General features: G+C 42.3%; 1 protein-coding gene across 1 annotated transcript in view; it reads left to right on the top strand.

The window, feature by feature from the left end:
• Positions 1-3,159: 3,159 nt before the first annotated feature.
• Positions 3,160-26,360, top strand: part of rps6kal (ribosomal protein S6 kinase a, like) — a 105,561-nt gene continuing 82,360 nt past the window's right edge. Inside the window, exon 1 of the mRNA XM_052021940.1 lies at positions 3,160-3,315. Within this exon, the coding sequence (XP_051877900.1) occupies positions 3,256-3,315 (60 nt within the window). The 5' untranslated portion in view covers positions 3,160-3,255. The remainder of the gene's footprint in view (positions 3,316-26,360) is intronic.

Below are 26,360 nucleotides of genomic sequence, written 5' to 3'. Positions count from 1 at the left end.
TTCGGCGCAAGAAACACAAATTATCATTGTTGAGAAAGCTAGACCAAGTGAAGGTGCTTTTCCACACATTTAAACAAAACCTCGCCACCATAAATTAATGTATACAATCTGGAGTATCTTGTTTCTCTGTCAATGTTTCAGCAAATAAAGCCTGTTCCTGTTCACGTGTAGCAGGTTTTTCAATTAGTGGGGCAGAGAAAGAATAAATAAAAGCTTAAGTGCAACCCACGACTGCATGGATTTCCTCCAGGTGCTCCTGTTCCCTCGCCCATCCTAAAGATGTGTGGATTGGCAGGTTAACTGGCCACTGTAAATTGCCCCTAGTGAAGGATCTGGGGACAGTTGATGGGAATGTAGGGAGAAGGTGTGATTTGGATTGGCATAACTGGGTGCTACATGTCAACACCATACTGGGTGAGACTAGGAGCCTCTTTCCATGCTGTATGACTATAAATCAGAAAATGAGACACGGAGAAGTTGAGGATGGAAGTTTTAGGAATGAAATTTATATAGGAAAGTTAAGAAAAACAAAAAGAAAGCATTTAAAAACACAGGCAAGTAAAATCAAAGTAAGTTCTAAAGGTTTTATTAAGGACATAAAGAGTGGAAGAGGCCATGGACAGACCTGTCGGTGTGGGAATGGAAAGTGGAACTGGGCTGATTGGTAAGTTTTCGGGTGACACCAAAGTTGGCAAAGTTTGTGGATAGTGAGGAAGGTTGTCAAAAGATACAGCACGATATAGTTGGAAATATGGGCAGATTGAGTTTAATCTGGACATGTGATATGTTGCACTTTGGGAGTTCACATGTAAGTCTGCAGTAAACTTCAGAACCCCTGGGAGCATTGATGTACAGAGGGATCTCGGGATTCAAGTCCATAGCTCACTGAAAGTGGCAATGCAAGTAGATAGGGTGGTAAAGAAGGCGTACAGCAAGCTTGCCTTCGTCGGTTGAGGTGTCATGTTGGTGTCAGGAAGTCATGTTGCAGATGCACAAAACCTTGGTTAGACCACTTTTGGAGTATTGTGCGCAGTTCTGGGTGCCGCATTACAGAAAGGGCTTTCACAGAAGCTTTGGAGAGGGTGCCGAAGAGGTTCATCAGGGTATTGTCTGGATTAGAGTATTTAGCTATTAAGTAGAGGTTGGACCAACTTGGATTGTTTTCTCTGCAACTTCAGAGGCTGAGGACGTGACTGATAAAAGTTTATAAAATTATTAGGGGTGTAGATGGGGTAGAAAGTCGGTCTTTTTTCCAGTGTAAAAGTGTCAAATACCAGGTTGCATAACTTTAAGGTGAGAGGGAGAAAGTTTTAAAGGGAGATTTGAGGCAAGATTTTTTACGCAGACAGTGGTAGATGTCTGGAACGCGCTGCCAAGGGTGGTGGTGGAAGCAGATACGATAGCAACCTTTTAGAGGCATTGAGACAGGCACATGAACAAGCAAGTTTAGTAATCAGGATAGCCAGGGTGCACAGTAAACCCAGGGAAAGGAATACTCAGTTAAACTGCATTTATTTCAATGCATGAGGTTTAACAGGCAAGGTGGAAGTGTGGGTTGGCTCTGAGGGCTGGGATGATATAGCCATTAGAGAAACATGGCTGAGTGAAGGGCAGGTCAATATTCCAGGATACTGATGCTGCAGGTGTGACAGAGGTACAGATAAGTGAGGAGGGACTGTTGCCTTTTTGAACAGGGAGGATATAACAGCAATAGAGACGACCTTATAGAAATGTTTAAAATTATGAGAGGCATAGATAAGGTGGATGGCAACAGTCTTTTCCCCAGTTTAGGGGGTGTCCAAAACTAGGAGCATAGACTTAGGTCGAGAGGGGAAAGATCTAAAAGGGAACTAAGGGGCAAGTTTTTTCATGCAGAGGGTGGTGAGTATATGGAATGAGCTGCCAGAAGACGTGATTGAGGTAGGTACAATAGTATCAATTAAGAAGTACTTGCATAGTACATGGAGGGGTGGGGTTTAGAGGGATATGGCCCAAATGCAGGAAATTGGGACTAGCTGAGTGGGCACCATGGTTGGCATGGACTCGTTGGGCCAAAGGGCCTGTATCTGTGCTGTAGTGCTCTATGACTCTATTAGGAGGATGTTTAATGAAAGAGTAAGGCCTGTCAGGGACTAAAAAAAGTAACCAGTGTGTGGAGATGGAGAACACAGGTAAGTTTCTAATTTTCCACTGTCTTCACAAGAGGGAAATATTGAATAGTGAAAAAGGAAGTATCAAATGGTCTGAAAGTGCCTCTTTAAAACAAAGCAAAAGAGAAAAGAGGCCATGAGCATCAATTTGTTAAGGGGATATTCTTTGACTTGATTGCATCTTTCCAGGATGTAAGATGCAATCTGTTTGCATCTGTTCCATTCTAACAGATTGATTAAACATGAATTGCCCTTAACAAGTCCATCCTGGCTTGCACTTTCTTTCAAGTGTCCCAGATCAATGTTTCCAAAAGTTTTCCCACCACTGAGGTTAAATTGACTAGCATGCAGTAGCTGGGCTTATCTTTACTCCCTTTTTGAACAAGATAGTAACATCTGCTGTTCCCCAGTCCTCTGGCACAACCCCTGTGTCTCCATCATGTGGAAGCAGAGAAGTGTCAGTGAGCGCGTCCCCGCTTCATCGAGCCGCGCGCCCGAAACGTTGAGAGTCTCGGGACGCGTCGGGGACGGGTAGATGGACGTGCTGACATCACAGTCAACGGTCAGACAGGCGGCGGCCATGTTGTGAGGGGCAAGCGAGCAACCAGCGGCGGCCATGTTGTGAAGGGCGGGCTGAGACTAGCGGACTCGCGGCGGCCATGTTCTGAAGGACAAGCGGACGGCCCGCCGGCAGCCATGTTGTGAGAGGCGATCAGTACGTAGGTGGACTTGCGATGGCCATGTTGTGAAGGGGGAACGGGAGGCGGGGCTGGTCATCGGCGGACATGTTGTGAAGGACTGGCAGTAAACGAATGGACTGGCGGCGACCATGTTGTGAGGGGCGTAGTGAAAGCGAATGCCCTCTCGGCGGCCATGTTGTGAAGGGGAAGACGATAGGAGCGGGCCCGCGGCGGCCATGTTGTGAGGGGCGGACGGTACGCGAGCGGGCCCGCGGCGGCCATGTTGTGAGGGGCGGACGGTACGCGAGCGGGCCCGTAGCGGCCATGTTGTGAGGGGCGGGCAGTGCCTGTACGAGGGGAGGGAGCAGCTCGCCTGTTTGGCCGCTGCACCATGAGCGGCGGATGCGCCTGGCGGCGGGATTAGGATGCCGTTTGTACAGCTGGAAAATCCCTGGCAGAAAATGGAAGTGTCAAGTGTGAGTGAGGTGAGAAGTTTGTGGGGGTGGGTGGCCGGGCCGGGCGGTGAGGGGGAGCGGGCCTGGGGCTGCAGACGGCCACCGAATGCCCGGTAACTGAAGCCCTGAGTCCGGCCGTCGCCCTGATCGACGCCACCGAGCCCCTGCCCAGTGATGTTACTGCGGCAGCAAGGTTGGCGGCTGGCCCCTGGAATGTGTCCCGGGGCGGGCGACGGGACGTGCCGCTCGGCCGTGCCTGCACCGCATCAGCGGAGCTCCGGGACTCGGCTCAGCGGGCACAAACTTGATGTCCAGCACCCACTGACGTGGTCGTGTGCCTGTGGCCGGCCCATCCGCCTGCACTTGCTGCAAAACAAGGCTGGGAAGCTTTTGCTTCTCATTTTAACATTGTAATTCAGGGGATTCCTCTCATTAATACAGTGGACGTTTTGTTTAATGAAGGCTTGTTCTAATACTTGTTGAGCTTGCCTGCAAAAGATTTAAACATGAGTACGGTAGTACACTTAACAGATTTTCCATTTGATCTGTCTGTCCCCTGGATGTACTCACAGTTCCCCTTTTTTACCGCCTATTACAACCCCCCCCCCCCCCCCCCCCCCCCCCCCCCCCCCCCCCCCCCCCCCCCCCCCCCCCCCCCCCCCCCCCCCCCCCCCCCCCCCCCCCCGCGTTCCCTATCTGGCCCTGTGCAATTTCCCTCCCCTGTCCCAGTTTGGTTTCGTAGTTGCAGCACAGATGAGTCCTTATGGCTCTTTGGGCCAGTTTGTGGTTTTTAGTTTCATTCGGAAGCTAGTCACAAAAGTCTGGGCTGAATCTTCCGTACAATACTAAGGGAATGCCGCATTCTCAAAGGTGTCACGTTTTGGATTAGCTTTATAACACAGGCCCCTTCTTGTATCTTTAGTGAATGGTACTGTTTTGTAGAAGAGTAAGAGTTATCTGAAGATGTGGTTAATCAAACCTAAAAGTAGGCTGTCTGGTCATGATCACATTGGAATCTTGTTCTATGCAAATTGGCTATGGCATTACAGCAATGTCTTCATTTTTAAGTATTACATTTGCTGTAAATTAATTGGGGATGATCTAAAAGGGATATGAAAGGCATAATGTAAAAGCATGACTTTTATTTCTCATCTCTGCCTTGGTCACAGCACCCAAGCAAACCCCCTCTCCCATCCTATACTTGGTTACAATTCCTGTCTGTTTTGATAGTCCAAACATAGGCTGTCCATTCCTTTATCTGTGCAAAGGGAATGTTTCCTTGTTGGTTGCAGTGCCACGTTAAGACTGGTCACTTAGTAATGGCACATGATCACTCCCCCAATGAACTGCCCAATCTAGAATACCTACTGTACTCTTTCTAATTGTTTGTTTAAAAGTTCCATGATATTTTCTGGAGGTTTATTGCAGTAATTCATTGTGAAACTATGTTCTCCTGTCTATCCTGATTGAGTTTTGAATGCTTGTCCTTCTGTACTTCAGTGTTATTTGAGTTCACGTATTCTTGTGGCACATCGCGCATACTTCTGCGATGTTTCCTCTGTGACATCTTTTTGATATTGAAGTGCTCTAGTTTGAGGCTGAAGCTTTTCTTCATGCTCCTTCCCCTGCTAGATTGCAATCTGTTTGGTATGAATGGTGTGAAAGCTACCTCCAGCTGCTTGGTCCTGATGGGTAGAAAGAAGTTTTTGATATAAACTGGAGGAAAGAAGATTAATTAGATTACTTGTGGTGAAGAATGATTGTAATCATTTTGGTAAGCCCGACAAGAGGAACCTCCCCCTCTAAAATGGTCGGATCTAATTTTTGATGTGGTTTACAAATTCTCAGGCTGTTGCATGGAGTTCTTCACTACTGTGTGCTCTCGCATTCTCAGGAAAGTAAGTTGCAATGGGAGGGAGTGAAAGAGAAATTTGTGTATAAATAAAGCAGTATTTTGTCGTTTTGCCACAATGACAAAGCTTTCAGATGCTTTTCGGAACAGGGATTCGGGATTATGGAGGAACATATGGCATAGGATTAGAAGTTGTCTTTCAGCCTATCCATCTTAACAATAATAAATCTTTCTTAGCAGTTGCAGGCTCTCTGATTATACATGCACATTATGGATTATTTGGACATGTATTTTGTGTTTAGCTATTTAATTTTTAAATGGTATAAATGTCATATTTATTTGGTGATATTGTACTGAAATTGGTGCCAATTAAAGGTGGCACAGTGGTGCAACAGCTGGCACTGCTGCCTCATGGCTCCAGGGATATGAGTTCAGTCTTTGACCTCAAATACTGTCTGCACATTCTCTCAATGACTGCTTGAGGTGCATTGGTTTCTTCCCATGTCTCATAGACATGGTAAGTTAAGTGGCTACTGTAATTTATGGTAAAAAGAATAAAAGGGGAGTTTATGGTAAAAAGAATAAACGGGGAGAATAAAAGGGAATGTGTGAGAGAGGGAATAAATTGCAGGAGTACAGGCAAATAAGGAGAGGGGAAATAGGATTTATGGGATTACTCCCAGGGAATCAGTGACACTCTAAGGGCTGAATGGGCTCTTTCTGTGTCAGTACGAGAGTTGTTCATTTTCATCAGGTATGATGTAATGTTACCATTTGGGCCTCAATGGTAAGTTGCACTTAAATAGCAGCTTTAACAGGAGTATAACATCCCAAAGCATTTAAAAGGAGCCATTATGCAAAAAAAAGCTACTGAAACAGAAAGATATAGGACCAAAAGGTTGGTCAAGGAGGTAGATTTTGGTGAGAGAGAGTGGTTGAATGCAAGCATCAATCTCCTCATGCCTGGTAAAGCAAGCAGAGAAGAGAGAGTCATGACAGGATTGCTGAGAATTTTGCATTCAGCTGTTCTAAGCCCCTTAAGACCACCGAGCAACAACTTCAGTTCATACCGTGTCTCTTAATGATATGGCCAAATCTGGAAAGTTCTGAAGAATGCCCATTTCAAGAAATATTCCATGAGTGGGATCCAACTGAGCTTGCAAACCTGGAAATATTTTTTCTTTTACACACAAAGCTGTGATTTCACCTTTCTGTTTGCAAGATACTGATATTTGCATTCCCATGCAAATGCTGTGTTTTGGAACTTAGCCAAGAGATAATGGATGAGAAACTCATCTTTGATCACCAGTGCTAAAATGTGCATATACCAGTGCTAAAATATGCAGAATATTGGACCTGTGGTTGCACTTTCATCTGCATATTACGATCCACTGAAATTAGTGGATTTTCCATTGTAGGTGTTTTTAATTATTCTTAAAACAAAACTTAGTGCTGATTCAATCACTTGGAATTTAAGGAAATGGTTGAAGTATTCTCCGCTGTGAACTTCTGCATATTGCAAGGATATCGTCAAAAGAAAGTGATAGCTCTCTAAGTTATGCCCTCAGGCTTAGTCTCAGTTTGATAGTTCCGACTTTCAGAAACATTGTAAATCAATTTGAAAGTTTTATTCTTAAAAATAACAAAAACTTAGATAACTTAAACTTGAAAAACTGACATAATAGTTAAATGTAAACGTGCTTTAAAAACATCTTGCACTAATTTGAGTCATAGTAAGTAAACTCAGCCTATCTAGAACATTGTATTATCAATTTCCTATCTGAGGCATCGCTAGCTGTACCATTCATCAAGGGTAGAATGCCCTTTAGTGCTTTCAGACCAGTGTGAAGTAAGTGTGTGATGTTTACCCAAGTTTCCTTTCTCACGCTGGATATAATGCAGAGTCAGATGGAAAGTCATTCACAGTGTGTTGAATTTACTTGTTTGGAAATCCCAAAATTGTTGTAAGTCACAGTGGATGGGATAATGAAGGCAATGAGACGGTTGTGTTGTGATTATCCCACAAATCCAGGCTGGTAAAATATAAAGCATATAGTTATTGTAGTTGTAATTACTTACTTAGTATAAAGAAATGAACAAACTATTTCATACTCAGCAATACTTGGGAGTAGCTTGTGGGAGATCTCCTCCCCTACTGCCATCCACATGTTCAGGACATTCAGTGAATGGCTGCTGGTGCACTTCATGTTTAGCAGGCAGCGGACCAGCTCTCATTCACCGCCATGTAGACTTTTCTGCTTCCACAGAAGGGATCTTTGAGGAGGCAAGAGGAACCTTGGACATGGAGTATATCCTGGAAGTCTTGGAGCCTTTGCTGAGAGTCCTCATTGTGTGCCTGAAGTGAGACCAGTTTTGGTGAGGTTCTGGTAATTGCAGGAAGCTCTGTAGGGGAGGTGAAAATGTCTCAATAAAAGGTGTTAGGAAAGAAAAGGTCAGGAAGAGGAGGAGGAAATTGAAAACTGCGGAAAAAATCATTTTAGTTAATTTATCCAGAGAACCTATCTCTGACTAACATTTTTTTGCAGTAATTATGTGATTTATTGGATTAAATTGGATTTGCCTTGTGTTTATACTGTAAAAGGATTAAGTTATACTCTGGCTCAATATATAGGTAAAATATTAAGATTCCCTTGGTTTCTAAGCTGGTCGGGTACTATGTGGACATTTAAAATCGAATTTTTATTTAAAAACACGCACTGCTAAAATTGGGGTCGGAAGTGGTCCATTAATCCAGAAGAAGTCCTGTCTTTCTGAATGTCGTCAAGATTTGTCATAGCCTTATCTAGGAAGAAAAGATCCCAGAAATAATTTAAAAACAAGTTAACATAAAATACATGCAATGCATGGTGTCAGGTTTCACATTTGGGGCTGCCTTCATCGTTTCATTTTCAATGGTGGGGTGATGGTGTTTGTTTTCTTCACTTGGGTTTCCATCACACTTAGCTTAATTGGGTTCCTAATTAGGAGGGAGCACCGTGAGTCATGGTCTGAATGAGGATTATCAAGGCTCTTTACACACCTAGAATAATAGATACGCATTTCATGCAAGGTAGGGGACTGGAAATAGTTCTGCATTAATTGGAATAAAATTCTGCAGATGCTGGAAATCTGAAACAAAAGTAGAAAATGGCGGAAGTGCTTAGCAGATCAGGCAGCATCCGTGAGAAGTCAACATTTCAGGTCAAGGACTCCTCATCAGAACTGGAACTCTGAGAAGGAAAGTATGTGTCAAATTGCAAAGAGAGGAAGGGAGAGAGAATGGGCAATGTCTGTGAGAGGGTGAAGACCAACAATTACTTTAGAAAACATCAGTTAGAGACAGAAAAGGGAAAAAACAAATTGAAGCAACCTCCCTGAAACCTAACACATGCTTGTCTTCCCTCCTTTCCAGTTCTGATGGTCTTTGACTTGAAACATTGACTCTGTTTCTCTCTTCCCAGATATTTCTTGGCCTGCTGAGTGCTTCCAGCATTTGTTATAATTTTGAATTACTCTGAGAGTCTGTCAGACATATTGAGATAAATCGCTCCCATCAGTGCTATAATGTGCTATCGCCCTTTGTAAATACAAAATAGTTCTCCAGTGGCATTCATTCTGAACATTTAAAAAGATAAAAGTTTTTTTGGCAACACATTTAAGAAGCTATGATTTCTGAATCATTTGAAAACTGGATCTTTTCTATGCTTTTCTCTCCCACCATTCTTAAGAAATCCGTATATACTTGGTAGAGAATGAATGGGATGGTATAATTGATTATGAATTCACTGAAGCAAAGCTAATCTACTTGTGGCTGTAAATTGTTCTCTCTTTCTCTGTATATAAATGCTTTCCATTTCATTTGCTGTGTTACAGCTGGCAGTTTTTGTAATTCTTTTGGAATATTGTAAATTTTGTATAATGCTAGAACTAAATGGTCTTATTGTTTTGGGTTTTTGTGGAGGTGTGAAAGCTGATGTATTAGTAGATGTGTCAATTGATCTTGATGAGTACAGCGAGGAAGTCTGACGCAGGATTGATGAAATGCGTGGGTGAAGTAACAAAGGACTGCTTGCATTGGTTGTTAATATCTTGAAGTACATTTTAAAATTGCAGTGTGAGACAATTTATATTCCTTACCATACTCTGGTTTGAATATATTTTTCTGCATTCATGTTTCAACAGGAATTAGGCTTTGCCATCCTTGACTGATATCATTTATTTTGCATAGGTCTAAATATTCAGTTTCAGCACAAATGAGGGAGCATTTAAGGACATGAGTGCTGCAGTCAATTGTCAGTTTAAGTTTTGTAAATCTAAATAGCATCCATATAAATATAGTCAACATGATTTTAAAAAATGGTGAATAGCCAGTTTAGTTTGCAAAGGATGAAAACCTATTTATCCACAAAGTTTGTGTGGCCATACAAGTTGATGTTGTATGAATTAAGGGATTCTGCATGAGTGGAATTTACTGGATACTCCAAGCTCCCAGTTGGTCACTTTTGAGTGAATTTCCCACCATGCTGCTAACTGTGAGGAGGAGGATCCACTGTTTTGATTCATTAAGCTAGAGATAGCCAAATAAAGGCCACCTGGAAACCTTGAAACTTAGGCAATCAATTCTACCTTGGCAAATGTTTTTCTTTTCAATTAAGTGATCATTTCGATCAAAAAAGGACTGTTGATGTTCTTGTCCATGGCAGAAGATGAATTGTTCAGGTCAGCAACTTGAGATTTATGAAAATTGTGACTCCATGGTATATGCATTAATGTAGTCCATAAAGCCAAAGTGTTTGATCACGCCTGTATCATTGCCTGCACTTCGGCTGTTGTGCATTTCCAATGCCCTTACTGTTCAACTGGTGGGACATGATTGATCCCTTACTCCTCAGCCCTTTTGTTTCCACTGCACAATCTATACCAGTGCAGTCATAGCAAGACCCTGTCATAGAACCAACCCTGGGTTCAAACCCTCCATCTATCTTTTGAGAACTGTTCTATGTATGTGTATGTTAACTCTCAGGCTGTTTTGATGAGGCTCCAAGCAAATAAAATAAAGGAGAATTCTCAAAGGTTCTATCATTATATTAAGAGTAAAAGGATAGCTAGGGAGAGAGCAAATCCCCTGAAGGATAGGTATGCTAATCTATGTGTGGAGCCATGGGAAATGGGCAAGGTCTCAAATGAATACTTCTCGTTTGTATTTACCCTGGAGAAAAACATGGAAGCTGGTGAGTTCAGGGTGGAGAACAGTGATATCCTGGAGCATATCAACATTACAAAGGAGGTGGTGTTGGAGCTCTTGAAATGCATAAAGGTGGATAAATCCCTGGGCCCTGATCAGGCATATCCAAGGATTTTGTGGGAAGCAAGGGAAGAAATTACTGGGGCCTTGGCAGAGAATTTTGTTAGCCAGAGGTGAGGCACCAGAAGACTAAGATAACTAATGTCAAACCTTAATTTAAGAAGGGCTAAGCCAAGGGAGTAGAGGTCAGTAGTGGGAAAGTTATTGGAAGGGATTTTGAGAGACAGGATTTTTTTTTGCATTTGGAAAGGCAAGGACTGATTAGGGATAGTCAACATGTGGGAAATCATGTCCCATGAATTTGATTGATTTTACTGAAAAGGTGATCAAGAGGATTGATGAGGGCAGGGCGGTAGATGTTGTCTGCATGGACTTTGGCAAGGCCTTTGACGAGACAGAGTACAGGAAGGAGATAGAGGCATGGTGTGAAGACAGCAACCGTTCCCTTAGTGTTAACAAAACAAAAAAGCAGGTTATTGACTTCAGGAAGTGGAGCAGAGTTACATACCCCTGTCTGTATTAATGGTGCTGAGGTGCGGATGGTTGAAAGCTTCAAGTTCTTGGGTATAAATATCACCAATATCTTGCTCTGGTCCAGCTACATAGACACTTTGGCCATAGAGAGCATCTGTCCGGATGTATCAGATGTATGGCAGCTACTCTGCACAGACCGCATGAAATTGCAGAAAGTTGATTCTGTCTGCACTTCCCACTGCCTCAGGAAAGCAGCCACATAATCAAAGACCCCTCCCATTCTGGCCATTCTCTCCTCTTCCCCCTTTCATTGGGCAGAAGATACAAAAGCTTGAGAACACGCACCACCAGGCTCAAGGACAGCTTCTATCCTGCTGTTGTAAGACTCTTGAACTGACCTCTTGTCCAATAAAGTACTGTGGATCTCTCAATCTACCTTGTCATGGCTCTTGCACCTTTTTTGTCTACCTGCACTGCACTATCTCTATAACTATAACACTGTATTCTGCATTCTGTTATTGTTTTTCCTTTTGTACTACCTCAATATACTTATGCATGGTATGTTCTGGCTGGTAGGCATGCAAACAAAGCTTTCACTGTATCTTGGTACATGTGACTATAATAAACCAATTACAAGGTCCTGCATAATAGGCTGGTTCAGAAGTTAGATCACAGGGCGGGATATACACAGTGAATGGCAGGGCCCTAGGGAGTGTTGTTGAACAGAGACAGAGGTGCAAATACATAGTTCCCTTGGGTGGCAACACAGGTAGGTAGGATGGTGAAGAAGGCATATGGCATGTTTGCCTTCATCAGCCGAGGCATTAAGTACACGATTTAGGATGTCATGTTACAGTTGTACAAACTGTTGGTTAGGCCACACTTGGAGTGCTGTGTGCAGTTCTGGTCACCACACTGCAAAAAGATGTGATTAGGCTGGAGAAGATGCAGAAGAGAGTCACAAGAATTTTGCCTGGGTTGGAAGGTTTGAGTTATAAAGAGAGATTGGATAGGCTCCGTCTGCTTTACCTGGAACAAAGGAGGGTGAGAGGTGACATGATAGAGGTATATAAAATTATAAGAGGATAGATAGGGTAGATAGCCAAAGTCTGTTTCCATGGTAGGGAAATCTAAAACTAGAGGGCATAGGTTTAAGGTGAGAGGGAAGAGGTTTAAAGGGACCGGAGGGGTACATTTTTCACACACACAGTAGTTGGTATCTGGAATGAGCTGCCAGAGGAGGTGGGAGAGGCAGGGACAGTAACAACATTTAGAGGCATCTGGGCACATAATTGAATGAATGTGACACAGAAGGATATGGAAATCGAGCAGGCATGTGAAATTAGTATGGATAGCATTTTTGGTCGACTCAGATGCAGTGGGCTGAAAGGCCTGTTTCTTATGGTTATACAACTGAGTCCACGTCTGATATTCCATTCCTGGTAACAATAGCTTCGTCTACACCCTGTTGACATTGGGTGCTGGGCTTCCCACCCATCCGTCCGTCAGTCTCCATTCCAGGTTCTTGATCGTTCTCCCTCCATCCTCCTCACCCACCCTGCTCCCATCTCCACTCCTTGGTCCTCCCTGTCCTGCTGCTCTGTTGCCATTCGATAGTCCATCTCCCTAACCCTCTCTGTTCTGTTCCCCCCCCCCCCAGTCCATTCAACCCTCCCTCCCCCTTTGGTCTGTCTCTTCTTTCCTCCCATCCTCGTTCTGTCTCCCTCTCTTCCTTGCTCTCCACCACCTCCTCACTATAAGTCATTCCTTGACACACACCCCTCTGTCTAAGCTTCTGGATGACCCAAAACTCCAGTGTGGTTTCTGATTTGTCTAATTGCATCTTGAAATATTTTCTAAACTAAAGACTCTGTAAAGTCTATAATGTAAATTCTTATCACACACTATCTTATTCTGACATCATTATGCAGCTGCATATAAGCTTGCTTGACTGTTGGGTTAAAGTCTCATTGTAATTAAAGGATCTGAAGTCAATTAAGGCAAATTCCTCTGAAGAATCTCTTGAAGTTAATTAAGAATAAAAAGTACTTGTACTAGTGTGGCATTTTTTGTGCCTCCAGAACATTATGTATTTCATAGCTGAAGACTAAATTATTGTCATAGCCATGCAGATGATCTAGAAGGTTAGCAGCAAAAGAAATAACTGCTTCTTGTATACTTGTTTTAAGATTGTTTTGCATTTGTGAGTCAGGTAACTTTGCAAATTTGAATGTCTTGAAAGACTCAGGTTTTGTCTGAAGATTATACTTTGAAGGAATTTGTGCTCCATGCAACAAGTCAACTACAAGCTTTGATTATTACTTTTAATATATTGAGAGTTGTTTGGAGGTAAATTATTTCTTTGAAGCAAATGCATTTGTGTACTTTTAAAAATGCATCTTCATTTTCATAAATTATTCAATGCATAAACATTTTAATGTTTGTGAACTGCTTTACACCTGTGGAAGTGGCAAACTATCATTGAATTATGCCGCAAGGAAACTGGCCCTTTGGTTCCTGAGCCTTGCCAACCATCAAACTTCCGTTTACACGTATCCTACACCGATCCCATTTTATTCTCCCAACATTCTCATAAACTCCCCCAAGTTTTTACCACTCACTGATGCACTAGTGGCAATTTACAGTGGCCAGTTAACCTATCAACCTGCTTGCCTTTGGAATGCAGGAGGAAACCGGAGCACATGGAGGAAATCAAGGCAGTCACAAGATGAATGTGCAGACTCCACACAAATGGTATTGGAGGCCAGAATTATTGAGCACCCCCACTAGCTTTGTCATTGTGCTGCTCCTTGTAGAGAAATTTCCTTATGAAGTATTAAATGTACACATCAGTGCCAGGTATTGTTGGTCTTCTCAGAATTATCAAATGGATTTTACATTTTGCCCTATAGCAAAGGGAGAAATGGTTGAACTGGTACGTGGCTTGCTGTATGGTCGTAAACTGCTATAAACTGGTCGATTTGCATATGTTATTACAGGATATCAATTTGTAATGAATTATTTTCATTTTCACAATGAGGCTGAAGGCTGTCATTGTTTCCAGTAACTTGACAGATAGGACAAAAAGAAGAGAGTTGGATTTATATAACATCCATCACGGTTTCAGTAGTGTAAGCTGATTCCAACAGCATAAAAGAAGACCTGGCAAAGTAGATTGGGAGCAGATGCTTGTGGGTAATTGACAGATGATAAGTAGGAGTCTTTTAAAAGAGAGTTTAAAGAGAGTTCAGGACCAGAATGTTCCGGTAAGGGTGAAAGGCAAAGATGGCAGGATTGGGGAATTGGATGGCAAAGGATACTGAAGGTTGATCAGGACAAAAAAGGAAATGTATAGAGGTGTAGGCAACTGGATCAAGGGAGTCTTTTCAGGATTATAGAGTGTGTAGGAGAGAAGTTAAGAAAGAAATTAGAAGGGCAAAGAGGGGCCATGAAATATCCTTGGCAAGTAAGATTAAGGAGAATCCCAAGACATTAGGTGTTAGATGTTATGCGACACATACATGTTGGTAAATCCCCAGGGCCGGATGAGATCTATCTTGGGTTGCTGTAGGAAGTAAGGAAGGAGATAGCTGGGGCCCTGTTGGAGATTTTTCCATCTTTGTTAGCCGCAGGTGTGGTGCCAGAAGACTGGAGGATAACATGTGTTTTTCTTTTTTTAAAGAAGGGCATCAGGGAGAAGCCAGGTAACTACAGCCAGTGAGCCTTGCGTTGGTAGTGGAGAAATTATGGGAGAAAATCCTAAGGGATAGGATTTATGCACTTTTGGAAATGCAGGGGCTGATTAGGCCAGTCAGCATGGCTTTGTGCAGGTGAAATCCTGCCTCACTAATTTGATAGAGTTTTTTCCAGGAGGTAGCTAAGAAGATTGATGAAGGTCGATGTTGTCAAGCTCCTATGTTTTTTGGCTAATCAGGAAGGTTTAGGCTCATGGGATCCAAGAAGAGCTGGCTAATTGAACCCAAAATTGGCTTGGTGATAGGGGCAGAAGATATGGAAGGATGCTTTTCTGATTAGAAGTCTGTAACTAGTGCTTTACAACAGGGATCAGTGCTGAGATGCTTGTTATTTGTGATATTTCAATGACGAATATGAATATAGGAGGTATGATTAGTAAGTTTGTGGATGACACGGAAGTTGGTGGTGTTGTGGACAATGAGGAAGGTTGTTAAGACTGCAGCAGGATATTGATCAGATGGAAAGTTGGGTGCAGTGTTGGCAGATGGAATTAAATCCAGTGTGTGCGAGGTGATGCAATTTGGGAAGTCAAATATGGGTGGGACGTGGCAGGGTAGTAAGGAATGTTGCTGAATGGAGGGACCTTGGGCTCAGTTCATGATTTACTGAAAGTGGCAACACAAGTAGATAGAGTGGTGAAGAAAGCACATGCCTTAAGAGGTTGCAGCATAGAGTATAAAAGTTGAGATGTTATGTTGCAACTTTACAAAATACTGGTTAGACTTAACTTGGAGTATTGTGTGTAGTTCTGGTTGCCACAGTATAGGAAGGACATGGCTATGCTGGAGAGAGTGCAGCAGATGTTCACCAGGATGTTGCCTTGTCTGGGGGACTTGAGTTATGGGGAAAGATTGGATAGGCTGGGTTTGATTTTCCTGGAATGGAGGAGACTGAGGGTTGACTTGATAAAGGTATCTTAAATTTTAAGAAGCATAGTTCTAAGGTGAGAGGAAAGAGTTTTGAGAGGAATATCTTTTTACACAGAGTGGTTGATATCTGGAACTTGCTGCCAGAGGAAATGAAGTCCGATGCAGTCACTACATTTAAGAAACATTTAGACAGGCACTTAAATAGGCAAGACATAGAAGGATATGGACCTAAACAGAATTGGTGCAGTTGGTCAAAAAGGTCTGCCTAGATGTAGTGGCTAAAGGACACATTTCCATGCTGTACAATTCTATGACCTCTGGGTTTTCCAAATTTTCTTCCAATGATGTACCTTGGAAGTGTTATCAGTGTTTTGTTTTATGGAAAATGGGATGTTCCCTTGAACAGCAATATATACCGTCCATATAATTAGCTTTTTACACTAATGACGGTTAAGGGTATTATGAAGAGCTTTTTGGCTATTATTTGAAACTGGCATGGATATTTGACAGTTAGCTAAGGGATCTTAGTGCAAGGTCTTGTACAAAGTGTGGTACCTCCAATAGCGCAGGCACTCCATTGTAAGACATACAAATAAGACCACGAGATATAGGATCAGAATCAGGCCATTCAGCCCATAGAGTCTGTTCCGTCATTCAATCATGGCTGATTTTTTTTAAAAATCCCTTTCTCCCACCTTCTTCCCATAACCAATAACCCCCTCACCAATCAAGAATCTATCGGTCTCTGTCTTAAATACACGCAATGACATAGCCTCCACAGCCCTCTGTGGCAATGAACTCCACAGATTCACCACCCTCTGGCTGAAGAAATTCCTCCTCATCTCAGTTTTAAAGTGACATCCCTTTATTCTGAGCCTGTGCCCTCAGATCCTAGACTCTCCTACTAATGGAAACATCCTCTCCACATCCACTCTATCCAGGCCTTTCAGTATTCGGTAGGTTTCAATGAGATCCCCCTCATCCTTCTGAACTCCATCGAGTACAGGCCCAGGGACATCAAATGCTCCTCATGTGTTAAGCCTTTCATTCCTGGGATCATTCTTATGAACTTCCTCTGGACCCTCTCCAGGGCTAGCACATCTTTCCTTAGATATGGGTCCAAAATTGCTCACGATATTCCAAAATGCAGTTTGACCAATGCCTTATAAAGCCTCAGCAGTACATCCTTGCTTTCATATTATAGTCCTCATGAAATGCATGCTTACATTGCATTTGCCTTCTTTACTATCAACTCAACCTGCCTTAACCTTAAGGAAATTCTGAACTAGGACTCCCAAGTCCCTTTGCATCTCTGATTTCTGAATTTTCTCCCCATTTTAAAAAACAGTCTACACTTTTTATTTTTCCTACCAAAGCTCATATTCCCATATTTCCCCATACTATATTCCATCTGCCACTTCTTTGCCCACTCCCCCAACCTGTCCAAGTACTTCTGCAGACTCCCTGCCTCTGTGACATTACCTGTTCCTCCATATGTCTTCATATCTTCAGCAAACTTAACCACAATGCCATCAGTTCCTTCATCCAGATCAAAGAATAAGACTCCATATCTTCTGTAACCATTGCTATTTGCTGGATTCATATTTACTGCACATTACTCAATGAAAACTGATCCATGAATAAGTTAAACAATTCTGTATTGTTAATATTTATTTCAAGGATTCATTTTTACCAATTTTCTAGATTTGCATTTTTTTTTCTTTTTTTAATCTGTGATCCTGGTTGTGAATTCTGTTGTGCTGATATAGCTTTGGGACAGTTCTGGCACTGTGAGAAGTCAAGGTTGGCATTAATTACATGAACACAATTTATGAACAGATTCCAATGTTATTCATCCTTACACAAGTTTTAGCTAAAAAATTATGGGATGTGATTCCTTTAGAAATTATCATATTGCTTTTCAGCATCTGTCTAATAAATTTCTGTTTTGATGAAAACTTGAAAATGCAACCTATAAACAGTGTCTGGGTGTATTGAATGATTTTATAATTATCCCTTTCTTGGATGTTGAATCAGTATCGGAACCTAGGGAAATGACTGTGCCCGTAAAATTATCTTAATGTCTGTTTTCGATATTATGTAGTCCTTAATTTAAAGCCATGGATTGTTCAAAGCTCCTAATTATGAATTCAGTGTGAATTAAGTTTCATTAAGAGTAGGCTTTGGATGCTGCAAACATTTTGTATAGCTTTAATTTTTTTTTGCAAATACCGAGAACTGGTAACTTTCATGTTGAAGAATTTATTCACTAATAAAAATGTATTTCCAGATTGACTCTGAAATTCTCTGCATTTGGTTAACAGGAAGCATTACAATCATAATACATTATACTAATGATGCCCGTGGTAATGGAGCATTGTAGTTCATAGAATAATTACAAGTTCTTGGCTATGCTAGCCAAAAAAAGAGCTCCCCAGCTAATCCCACTTTCATGCACTAGATCTGGAGCTCTGCAATTTTTGCTCTTCTAGTACACATCCAAGTAGTGTTTAAATGTGATGAGGGCTTCTCCTTCTACCACCCTTTCAAGCAGTGGGTTCCAGACCACTCTGTTCCTCTGAGTGAAAATATCTCACCTCCCTCTAATTCTCCCACAAATTATTTTAAATCCATACTGATATCTAGTTCTGGAAAAGCTCTGAATAAGACAGAATTGGTCTTTAAAGTTTCTGCTAACATTTCCTCATTCTGTCTCTCTGTCACACTGTAATCTTGCTCTGATTGATTTCACTTTTCATTGTTCCATCTACAGTAATGTTTATTTTACTGTCCCTTGGTGTCACTTTACAGCTAATCCAAACTTCCTCAAATGCCCAATGTTTCTGAGCTCTAATCCTTCCCCATGTCATTCCCCAATCACCCTGTTAATTGGATCCCCTCTTCTCATTTGTGATCAATTTCATTTTCACAACAAGGTTTTCTGTCTAAACTCTTTGGTTCCAGAAATCAAAGCATTTTTGCACTGTGGCGTGACTGGGCAATGTTGATGTAAGTGAATGGTTAAACAAATCTCAGTTCAACAATTCTTTCCAAAAGAACACAAGTGTGTTGCTTTTCAAAGTAGGGAGTGTCATGTAGGAAGGTTTAAAAGTTTCAATTACTTCCTCCAAGGTTGCATATTTGCCTTGGAAATGTGAGTTTTTGAATCTGTTGTCAGGGTGGGAAAGTTGGTAAAGCACTAGTTCACATTTCTATGGTGCCTTCATTAGATGAAGAATTATTGCAGAGTTGTGGAAGGCACATTGATAGATATAGAGCAGGACATGGACTGGACAGTTGGGGTGGAAGGGGAGCTAAACACTTAGCCAAAGGTATGTGGAGGTAGTTAAAAGTCAGGGTTTTCAGAGGACAGAATGTGAGTGAGCAACACGGTAAAATTCAACATTAGAGGAGTAAACATCTACGGGAGATTACTGAAGTAAAGTGCAGTGACCCCATGCATTTTATTTCAAAATGGCCTGAGTATTTCCAGCATTTTCTGTTTCTTAATTCAGATTTGGGACATCGATGGCCTTCTATGCATGAATGAGATCTTTGACCTTAGCAGCTTCTCCTGTGCCGATAAGTTTTATGCGGGAAAGTAGATGGACACAGGCATTTTTAGTGAGTGTAACAATATTGGGTAGGAGGAGGGTGTTGGTTAAGAGAAGTCTAGACTTAAGTTGATAGTTGGGACCTGGAGTTTGGTGGTAATTGTAGAATTAGGAAAGGAGATACACTATTTGTGGAAATGAAAGAAGGTGATCTTAGAGTGGAAATGCAGGAAGTCATTTTGTGAGCAGGTTTTGCCTTCAGTTTTACCTTGGTTAATGCTAATAAAAGAATTGGGCTGAATCGTGCTGAAGGTAGAATGATTTCTCTGGACTTCTCTGCCTGTCTTAACATTTTAATGGTAGTTGTTTTAAAATGCTCTGATCACACAAGGTCACAAGATAAGGGAGCAGAAGTAGGCCATTCAGCCCATTGAGTCTGCTCCAAAGAAAAGGGGAAAAATAAATGAGAAATGGGGGGGGGGGGTGGGGGAAGCAAAAAAAACTATTCTAACCCCAGTTTCCAGCCTTATCCCCATATCCCTTGATACCTTGACTAATTAGATATCTATCTATCTCCTCTATCAACGCCTCCAATGATCTGGCCTCCACTGCTGTACTTGGCAAGGAATTCCATAAATTCACTACCCTCTGGCTAAAGAAATTTTTCCTCATCTCTGTTTTAAACCTGTACCCTCTAATTCTAAGATTGTGCCCTCCGGTCCTGGACTCACCCACCAAGGGAAACAGATTGGCCACATCTACCCTGTCCAGTCCTTTCAACATTTTAAATATTTCTATGAGGTCCCCTCTCATTCTTCTGTACTGCAGTGAGTACAGTCCAGGAGCGACAAACGCTCATCATTACGTAAGCCCTTTCATTCCGGGAATCATCCTCGTAAATCTCCTCTGAAACCCTCTCAACATCTGCACATCCTTCCTAAGATATGGGGCCCAAAACTGCACACAGTATTCCAAATGAGGCCTCACTAGTGCCCCGTAGAGCCTCATCAACACTTCCTTACTTTTATACACTATACCTCACGAAATGAATGCCAACATAGCATTCGCTTTCCTTACTGCCGATCCGACCTGGTGGTTAACCTTTAGGGTATCCTGCACGAGTACCCCAAGTCCCTTTGTACTTCTGTAGTGTGAATTTCTCCCCTTCTAGATAATAATCTGCCCGTTTATTTCTGTTTCCAAAGTGTACAACTGCACATTTCTCAACATGAATCTCATCTGCCATTTCCTTGCCCATTCTCCTAAACTATCTAGGTCTCTCTGCAAGCTTCCTGTCTCCTCAATACTGCCTATTCCTCCACCTGTCTTGGTGTCATCTGTAAGCTTAGCCACAAAACCATTTACTCCATCATCCAAATCGTTAATATACAGAGTAAAAAGAAGCGGCCCCCAACACCGACCCCTGCGGAAACACCATTAGTAACCAGTAGCCAACCAGAACAGGATCCCTTTATTCCCACCCTTTGCTTTCTGCCAACCAGCAATGCTCCACCCATTCTGTTATCCTACTTGTAATTCCATGACCTCTCATCTTATTAATCAGCCTCTTGTGCGGCACCTTGTCGAAGGCCTTTTGAAAATCTAAATACACAACATGTACCGCCTCTCCCTTATCCACCCTACCTGAAGATTTCCTCAAAAAAACTCCAATAGGCTGGTCGGGCAGGATCTTCCCTTCACGAAACCATGCTGGCTGGACCTATCTTGCCTTGCACCTCTGGGTATTCCATAACCTCATCCTTGATCAATTCTAATAACTTTCCCACCACTGATGTCAGACTAATAGGTCTGTAATTTCCTTTATGTTGCCTCCCCACCTTCTTATACAGCGGAACTACATTTGCGACCCTCCAGTCCTCCGGAACCATGCCGGAGTCTATCAATTCCTGGAAAATTATCACAGTGCCTCCGCAATCTCTAAAGCCCACCTCCTTCAGAACCCGGGGATTCACCTCATCCAGTCCGGGAGACTTATCAGTCTTTTAGTCCATTTAGCTTTCCTAGCACCTTCTCTCTAGTAATCTTAACTGAACTCACCTCCATTCCTTGAGACCCCTGACTATCGGTATATTGCTGATGTCTATCCACAGTGAAGACTGATGCAAAATACTCATTTAGTTCCTCTGCCATCTCTTTATCATCCATTATAATCTCTCCCGCACCGTTATCGATTGGTCCTATATCAACCCGTGTCTCTCTTTTACTCTTTATATATTTTATGAAAACTCTTAGTATCCTTTCGAATGTTATCTGCCAACTTCCTTTCATAATTCATTTTTTCTTTCCTAATGACCTTCTTAGTTTCTTTCTGCAGGTTTTAAAATTTTCCCAGTCTTCTGTTTTCCCACTAATTTTTGCTTCCTTGTATGCCCTCCCTTTTGCTTTTATTTTAGCCTTCACCTCTGTCGTTATCCACATCTGTGTTTGTTGTGAATTGAGAACTAATTGATCATTGATGCAAATTCAGTACCTCTTGTGATCATAGTACTGTTGGATTGTTGCATGTCTTTAACATTTCAGTGAGATGAGGCAAAGATACAGGAGAAATAAAATATAAAAGTTCAACTTTATATGACGCATGTAAGGAGCATATAATAGTCAGAAGGAAGAAGACAAATTATTTCACAAATAGTTAATTCCCAATTTTGAATAGTGAATTGTATTTGTGTTAAACAGCTTCCATTTTGAGCATATCTAGATCTTGTGAAGAGTACTTGAATGAATAACCTTGTAATCCATATTATGATGCCTTGCTTGAAAGAATATTGGATAGAGATGGCAATGAATACTGCAAGGACATTTCTAAGATACACATTCTCATGTTGTGGGGTAACATGCTGGAAATAGAACACACCAAAGTTTGAACCTCTCATCAACTTGCCTGAAATTGGGGCATTTCATCGGCATATATGTTGCCACTTGGTCTAAATTAGTCTTTAATTCACACTGAAAGCTTTCCTTTGGTAACTTGACTAATTTTCTAATAGGAGAAACTTTAACTGTTGGAACATAATTGGAGAAGTGTACTTATGTGAGAAATTGTTCTTGTGTCTTTAATCTTATAAAGTCTGGCAGGTATGTCTTTGTTTTATTTTAAAATTACAAATCATTGTAATTTTTACACAAATCCATCTGCCAGTTTTTCCCACTACCTTGATCTGCCTGCCCCTTTGCCACTTCCTCCTCTCGCATATCATACTGCCAGGAAACTGAGCAACTAGGAATCTGCATATCAATCACAGGCATTTACTAGAATGCTGCCAATAAATGTGGCCATGAACTTTTCATGTTTCTCAGTCAACTGGTTACCTCATTGTACTATAGGGAAGGAAATATGCTGTCCTTATCTGCCATATTTGTGACATGCAGGAATGTGGTTGACAGCTACTTATACTCTGAAGTTGACTGGAAAGCTACGAAGTTACAGAAAACCCACCACCACCAATAAAAGCAGCTGGATCAGCAAGTAGATATTAGCCTTTGCCAGTGATGCCCACAGTGTCATTTCTTTTTAAAAAATCTAGCTAAGTATTGAAGCTATTTAGACTTCTTAGTTTAACAATGCTAATGATTTATTTTGCAACCAAAACTTCATCATGCAAATTGCAATTTCAATTAAAAATATGTTAATGAATTTATAGGTCTGTCCAAAATTGTACTTTTTTCAAATATGGATAACTGGCAGTCACAAATACTAGGACAGGCATGTTTTCAGACTCCCAGCTTCCTACGGTTTCCTGTTTAAAAAAATGTGTAGGCGGAATTTGCAAAGGGACATAGATAAAGTGTGTGGGCAAAGCTCTATCAGATGGATTCAGTGTAGGGAAAAAATTATGTCATTTGTTTTGGATTCAAGAATGAAAAATCAGACTAGAGACTGTGGAGGAGCAAAAAATTTGCATGTCCGTGTTCACAAATTACAATGTAATTTAAAGTTTTTTTTTCCTCTTTTGTGGTTTGTGGGCCTAGAAAGCTCAGTATTTAATGGCCATCCTATCAGACCTTGAGGGTCATAAAGCTGTACAGCACAGAAACAGGCCCATAAGGTCAACGCATCCATGCTGACCAAGTTGTCTATCTGAGTTGGTCCCATTTGCTAGTATTTGGCCTATATCCCTCTGAAGCTTTCCTATCCATGTACTTGTCTAAATGTTTTTTAAACGTTGTATTTGTATCTGCCTCTACAGTTTCCTCTGACAGCTTGTTCTAGATGCCTACCACCCTTTGTGCGGAAAGCTTGGGTGCCTTTTAAATATTTTCCCCTTTCACTTTAAAGCTATTCCTTCTAGTTTTAGACTTCCCTACCATGGGCAAAAGGCTATGACCATTAATCTTATCTACGCCGTCATGATTTTACATACCTCTGTCTGTAAGGTCACTCCTCAGTTCCTACACTTTAAGGAAAACAGTCCCAGCCTCTCCTTATAAACTCAAGCCCTCCAGTCCCAGTGACATCCTCGTCAATCTTTTTCTGCACCTTTGCCAGCTCAGTGACGTCTTTCTTATAGCTGGGTGACCAGAACTGCACAAGTGTGGTCTCACTAAAGTCTTGTACATTTGTAATGTGGCATCCTAAATCTTGTACTCAATGCCCTGACTGATTGAAGGCAAGCGTGCCAAATGCCTCCTTCAGCATCCTGTCTACCTGTGTCTCCACTGTCAGGGACTATGCACCTGTATCCCTAGGTCTTTCTGTTCTACAACACTGCAGGGCCCTACCATTTACTATCTAAGTCTTGACCAAGTGTATCCTAGGGGATTGTGGGAAGCTAGGGAAGAAATTGCAGGGGACCTGGCAGAGATCTTTGCATCACCTTTAGCCACAGGAGGGTCCTGCCATTGACCAGAGTGCAGTCTCTCACACTTGTCCAAGTTAAATTCCAACTGCCATTCTTTGGCCCATTTCCCCCAGTTGATCTAGATCCCTTCATTATCCACTATACACCAATTTTGATGTCATCCGCCAGACTTACGATGTCCAAGGGTACACTTGATCAGGGCCCCAGGGATTTCTCCACCTTAATATGCTTTAAGACCACCAGCACCTTCTGTTTTGTAATGTGGATATGTCCCAAGACATCACCATTCATTCCCTTAATTTCTATGACCTTCTCCATGGTAAATGCAGATGAGAAATAATCACTTAAGGTCCTCTATTTGCAGGACAGTGCAGTGCTGGGACCTTTGTTGTTTGTGAGAGATATATTATTAAATTGGACAAAAATATATTTAGGTGGGCTTGTTAGTAACAGATAAAGGTACTGGAGGAACTCAGTGGGTCAGGCAGCATCTATGGAGGGAAATGGATAGTCGACATTTTGGGTCAAGACCCTTCATCTGAACTGGAAAGAAAGAGGGAAGATAGCCAGTATAAAAAGGTGAAGTGAAGGAGTGGAGCAAGAGCTGGCAGGTGTTAAGTGGATCCGGATGAGGGGGTGATAGGCAAATGAGGGAAGGGGGAGAGTGGGAATGATGTCAGAAACTGGGAGGTGACAGGTAGAAGTGACAAAGGGCTAAAGGTGATGAAATCTGATAAAGGGAGCACAATGGACCATGGAATAAAGGGAGGGAGGTGGGGAGGGGAACAAGTGGGAGGTGTGGGTGAATGGTAGATGGAGAGGGGCAGGGTGGGAGAGGGGGAAAACGGTGATGGTGGCCAGTTGGATCAGGAGGAGAGAGGAAAAAAGAACAGGGGGAGGAAGGGACAGAGGGGGAGCAGTTACCATAAGTTTGAGAATTCGATGTTCATGCCACCAGGCTGGGGACTGCCCAAGTGGAATATGAGGTGGTGTTCATGTAATTTTCATTTGGCCATGACCTGGCAGTGGAGGAGGCTGTGGACAGACGTGTCAGTGTGGGAATGGGAAGTGGAACTGGGCTGATCAGTAAGTTTTTGGTTGACAGCAGCTGGCAAAGTTGTGGATAGTGAGGAAGGTTGTCAAAGGATACAGCAGACTATAGATCAATTGGAAATGTGGGCAGATTGAGTTTAATCTGGACATGTGATGTGTTGCACTTTGGGAGGTCACATGTAAGTCTGCAGTAAATTTCAGGACCCCTGGGAGTATTGATATACAGAGCGATCTCAGGGTTCAAGTCCATAGCTCATTGAAAGTGGCAATGCAAGTAGATAGGGTGGTAAAGAAGGCATACAGCAAGCTTACCTTCGTTGGTTGGGGTGTTGAATATAGAAGTCGAGCAGTCATGTTGCAGGTGCACAAAACCTTGGTTAGACCACTTTTGGTAGTATTGTGCGCAGTTCTGGGTGCCGCATTACAGAAAGGGCTTACAGAAGCTTTGGAGAGGGTGCCGAAGAGGTTCATCAGGGTATTGTCTGGATTAGAGTATTAGCTATTAAGTAGAGGTTGGACCAACTTGGATGTTTTCTCTGCAGCTTCAGAGGCTGAGGAGTGACTGATAAAAGTTTATCAAATTATGAGGGGTGTAGATAGGGTAGAAAGTCGGTCTTTTCCAGTGTAGAAGTGTCAAATACCAGGGTGCATAGCTTTAAGGTGAGAGGGAGAAAGTTTAAAGGGAGATTATGAGGCAAGAGTTTTTACGCAGACAGTGGTAGATGTCTGGAACGCGCTGCCAAGGGTGGTGGTGGAAGCAGATACGATAGCAACCTTTTAGAGGCATTGAGACAGGCACATGAACAAGCAAGTTTAGTAATCAGGATAGCCTGGGGCACAGTAACCCAGGGAAAGGAATGCTCAGTTAAACTGCATTTATTTCAATGCATGAGGTGTAACAGGAAAGGTGGATGAACTCAGAGTGTGGGTTGGCTCTGAGGGCTGGGATGATATCAGCCATTAGAGAAACATGGCTGAGTGAAGGCAGGTCAATATTCCAGGATACTGATGCTGCAGGTGTGACAGAGGTACAGATAAGTGAGGAGGGACTGTGCCTTTTTGAACAGGGAGGATATAACAGCAGTACTTAGAGACGACCTTATAGAAATGTTTAAAATTATGAGAGGCATAGATAAGGTGGATGGCAACAGTCTTTTCCCCAGTTTAGGGGTGTCCAAAACTTAGGTCGAGAGGGGAAAGATCTAAAAGGGACTGAGGGGCAAGTTTTTCATGCAGAGGGTGGTGAGTATATGGAATAAGCTGCCTGAAGAAGTGGTTGAGGCAAGTACAATAGTATCATTTAGGAAGTACTTGGATAGGTACGTGGAGGGGCAGGATTTAGAGGGATATGGCCCGAACGCTGGAAATTGGGACTAGCTGGGTGGGCACTGT

Source organism: Pristis pectinata, chromosome 8 (genome assembly GCF_009764475.1).
Source record: "Pristis pectinata isolate sPriPec2 chromosome 8, sPriPec2.1.pri, whole genome shotgun sequence".
Taxonomy (NCBI): domain Eukaryota; kingdom Metazoa; phylum Chordata; class Chondrichthyes; order Rhinopristiformes; family Pristidae; genus Pristis; species Pristis pectinata.
Note: the sequence above shows the minus strand (reverse complement) of the source record. Positions and strands in the feature narration are given on the sequence as shown.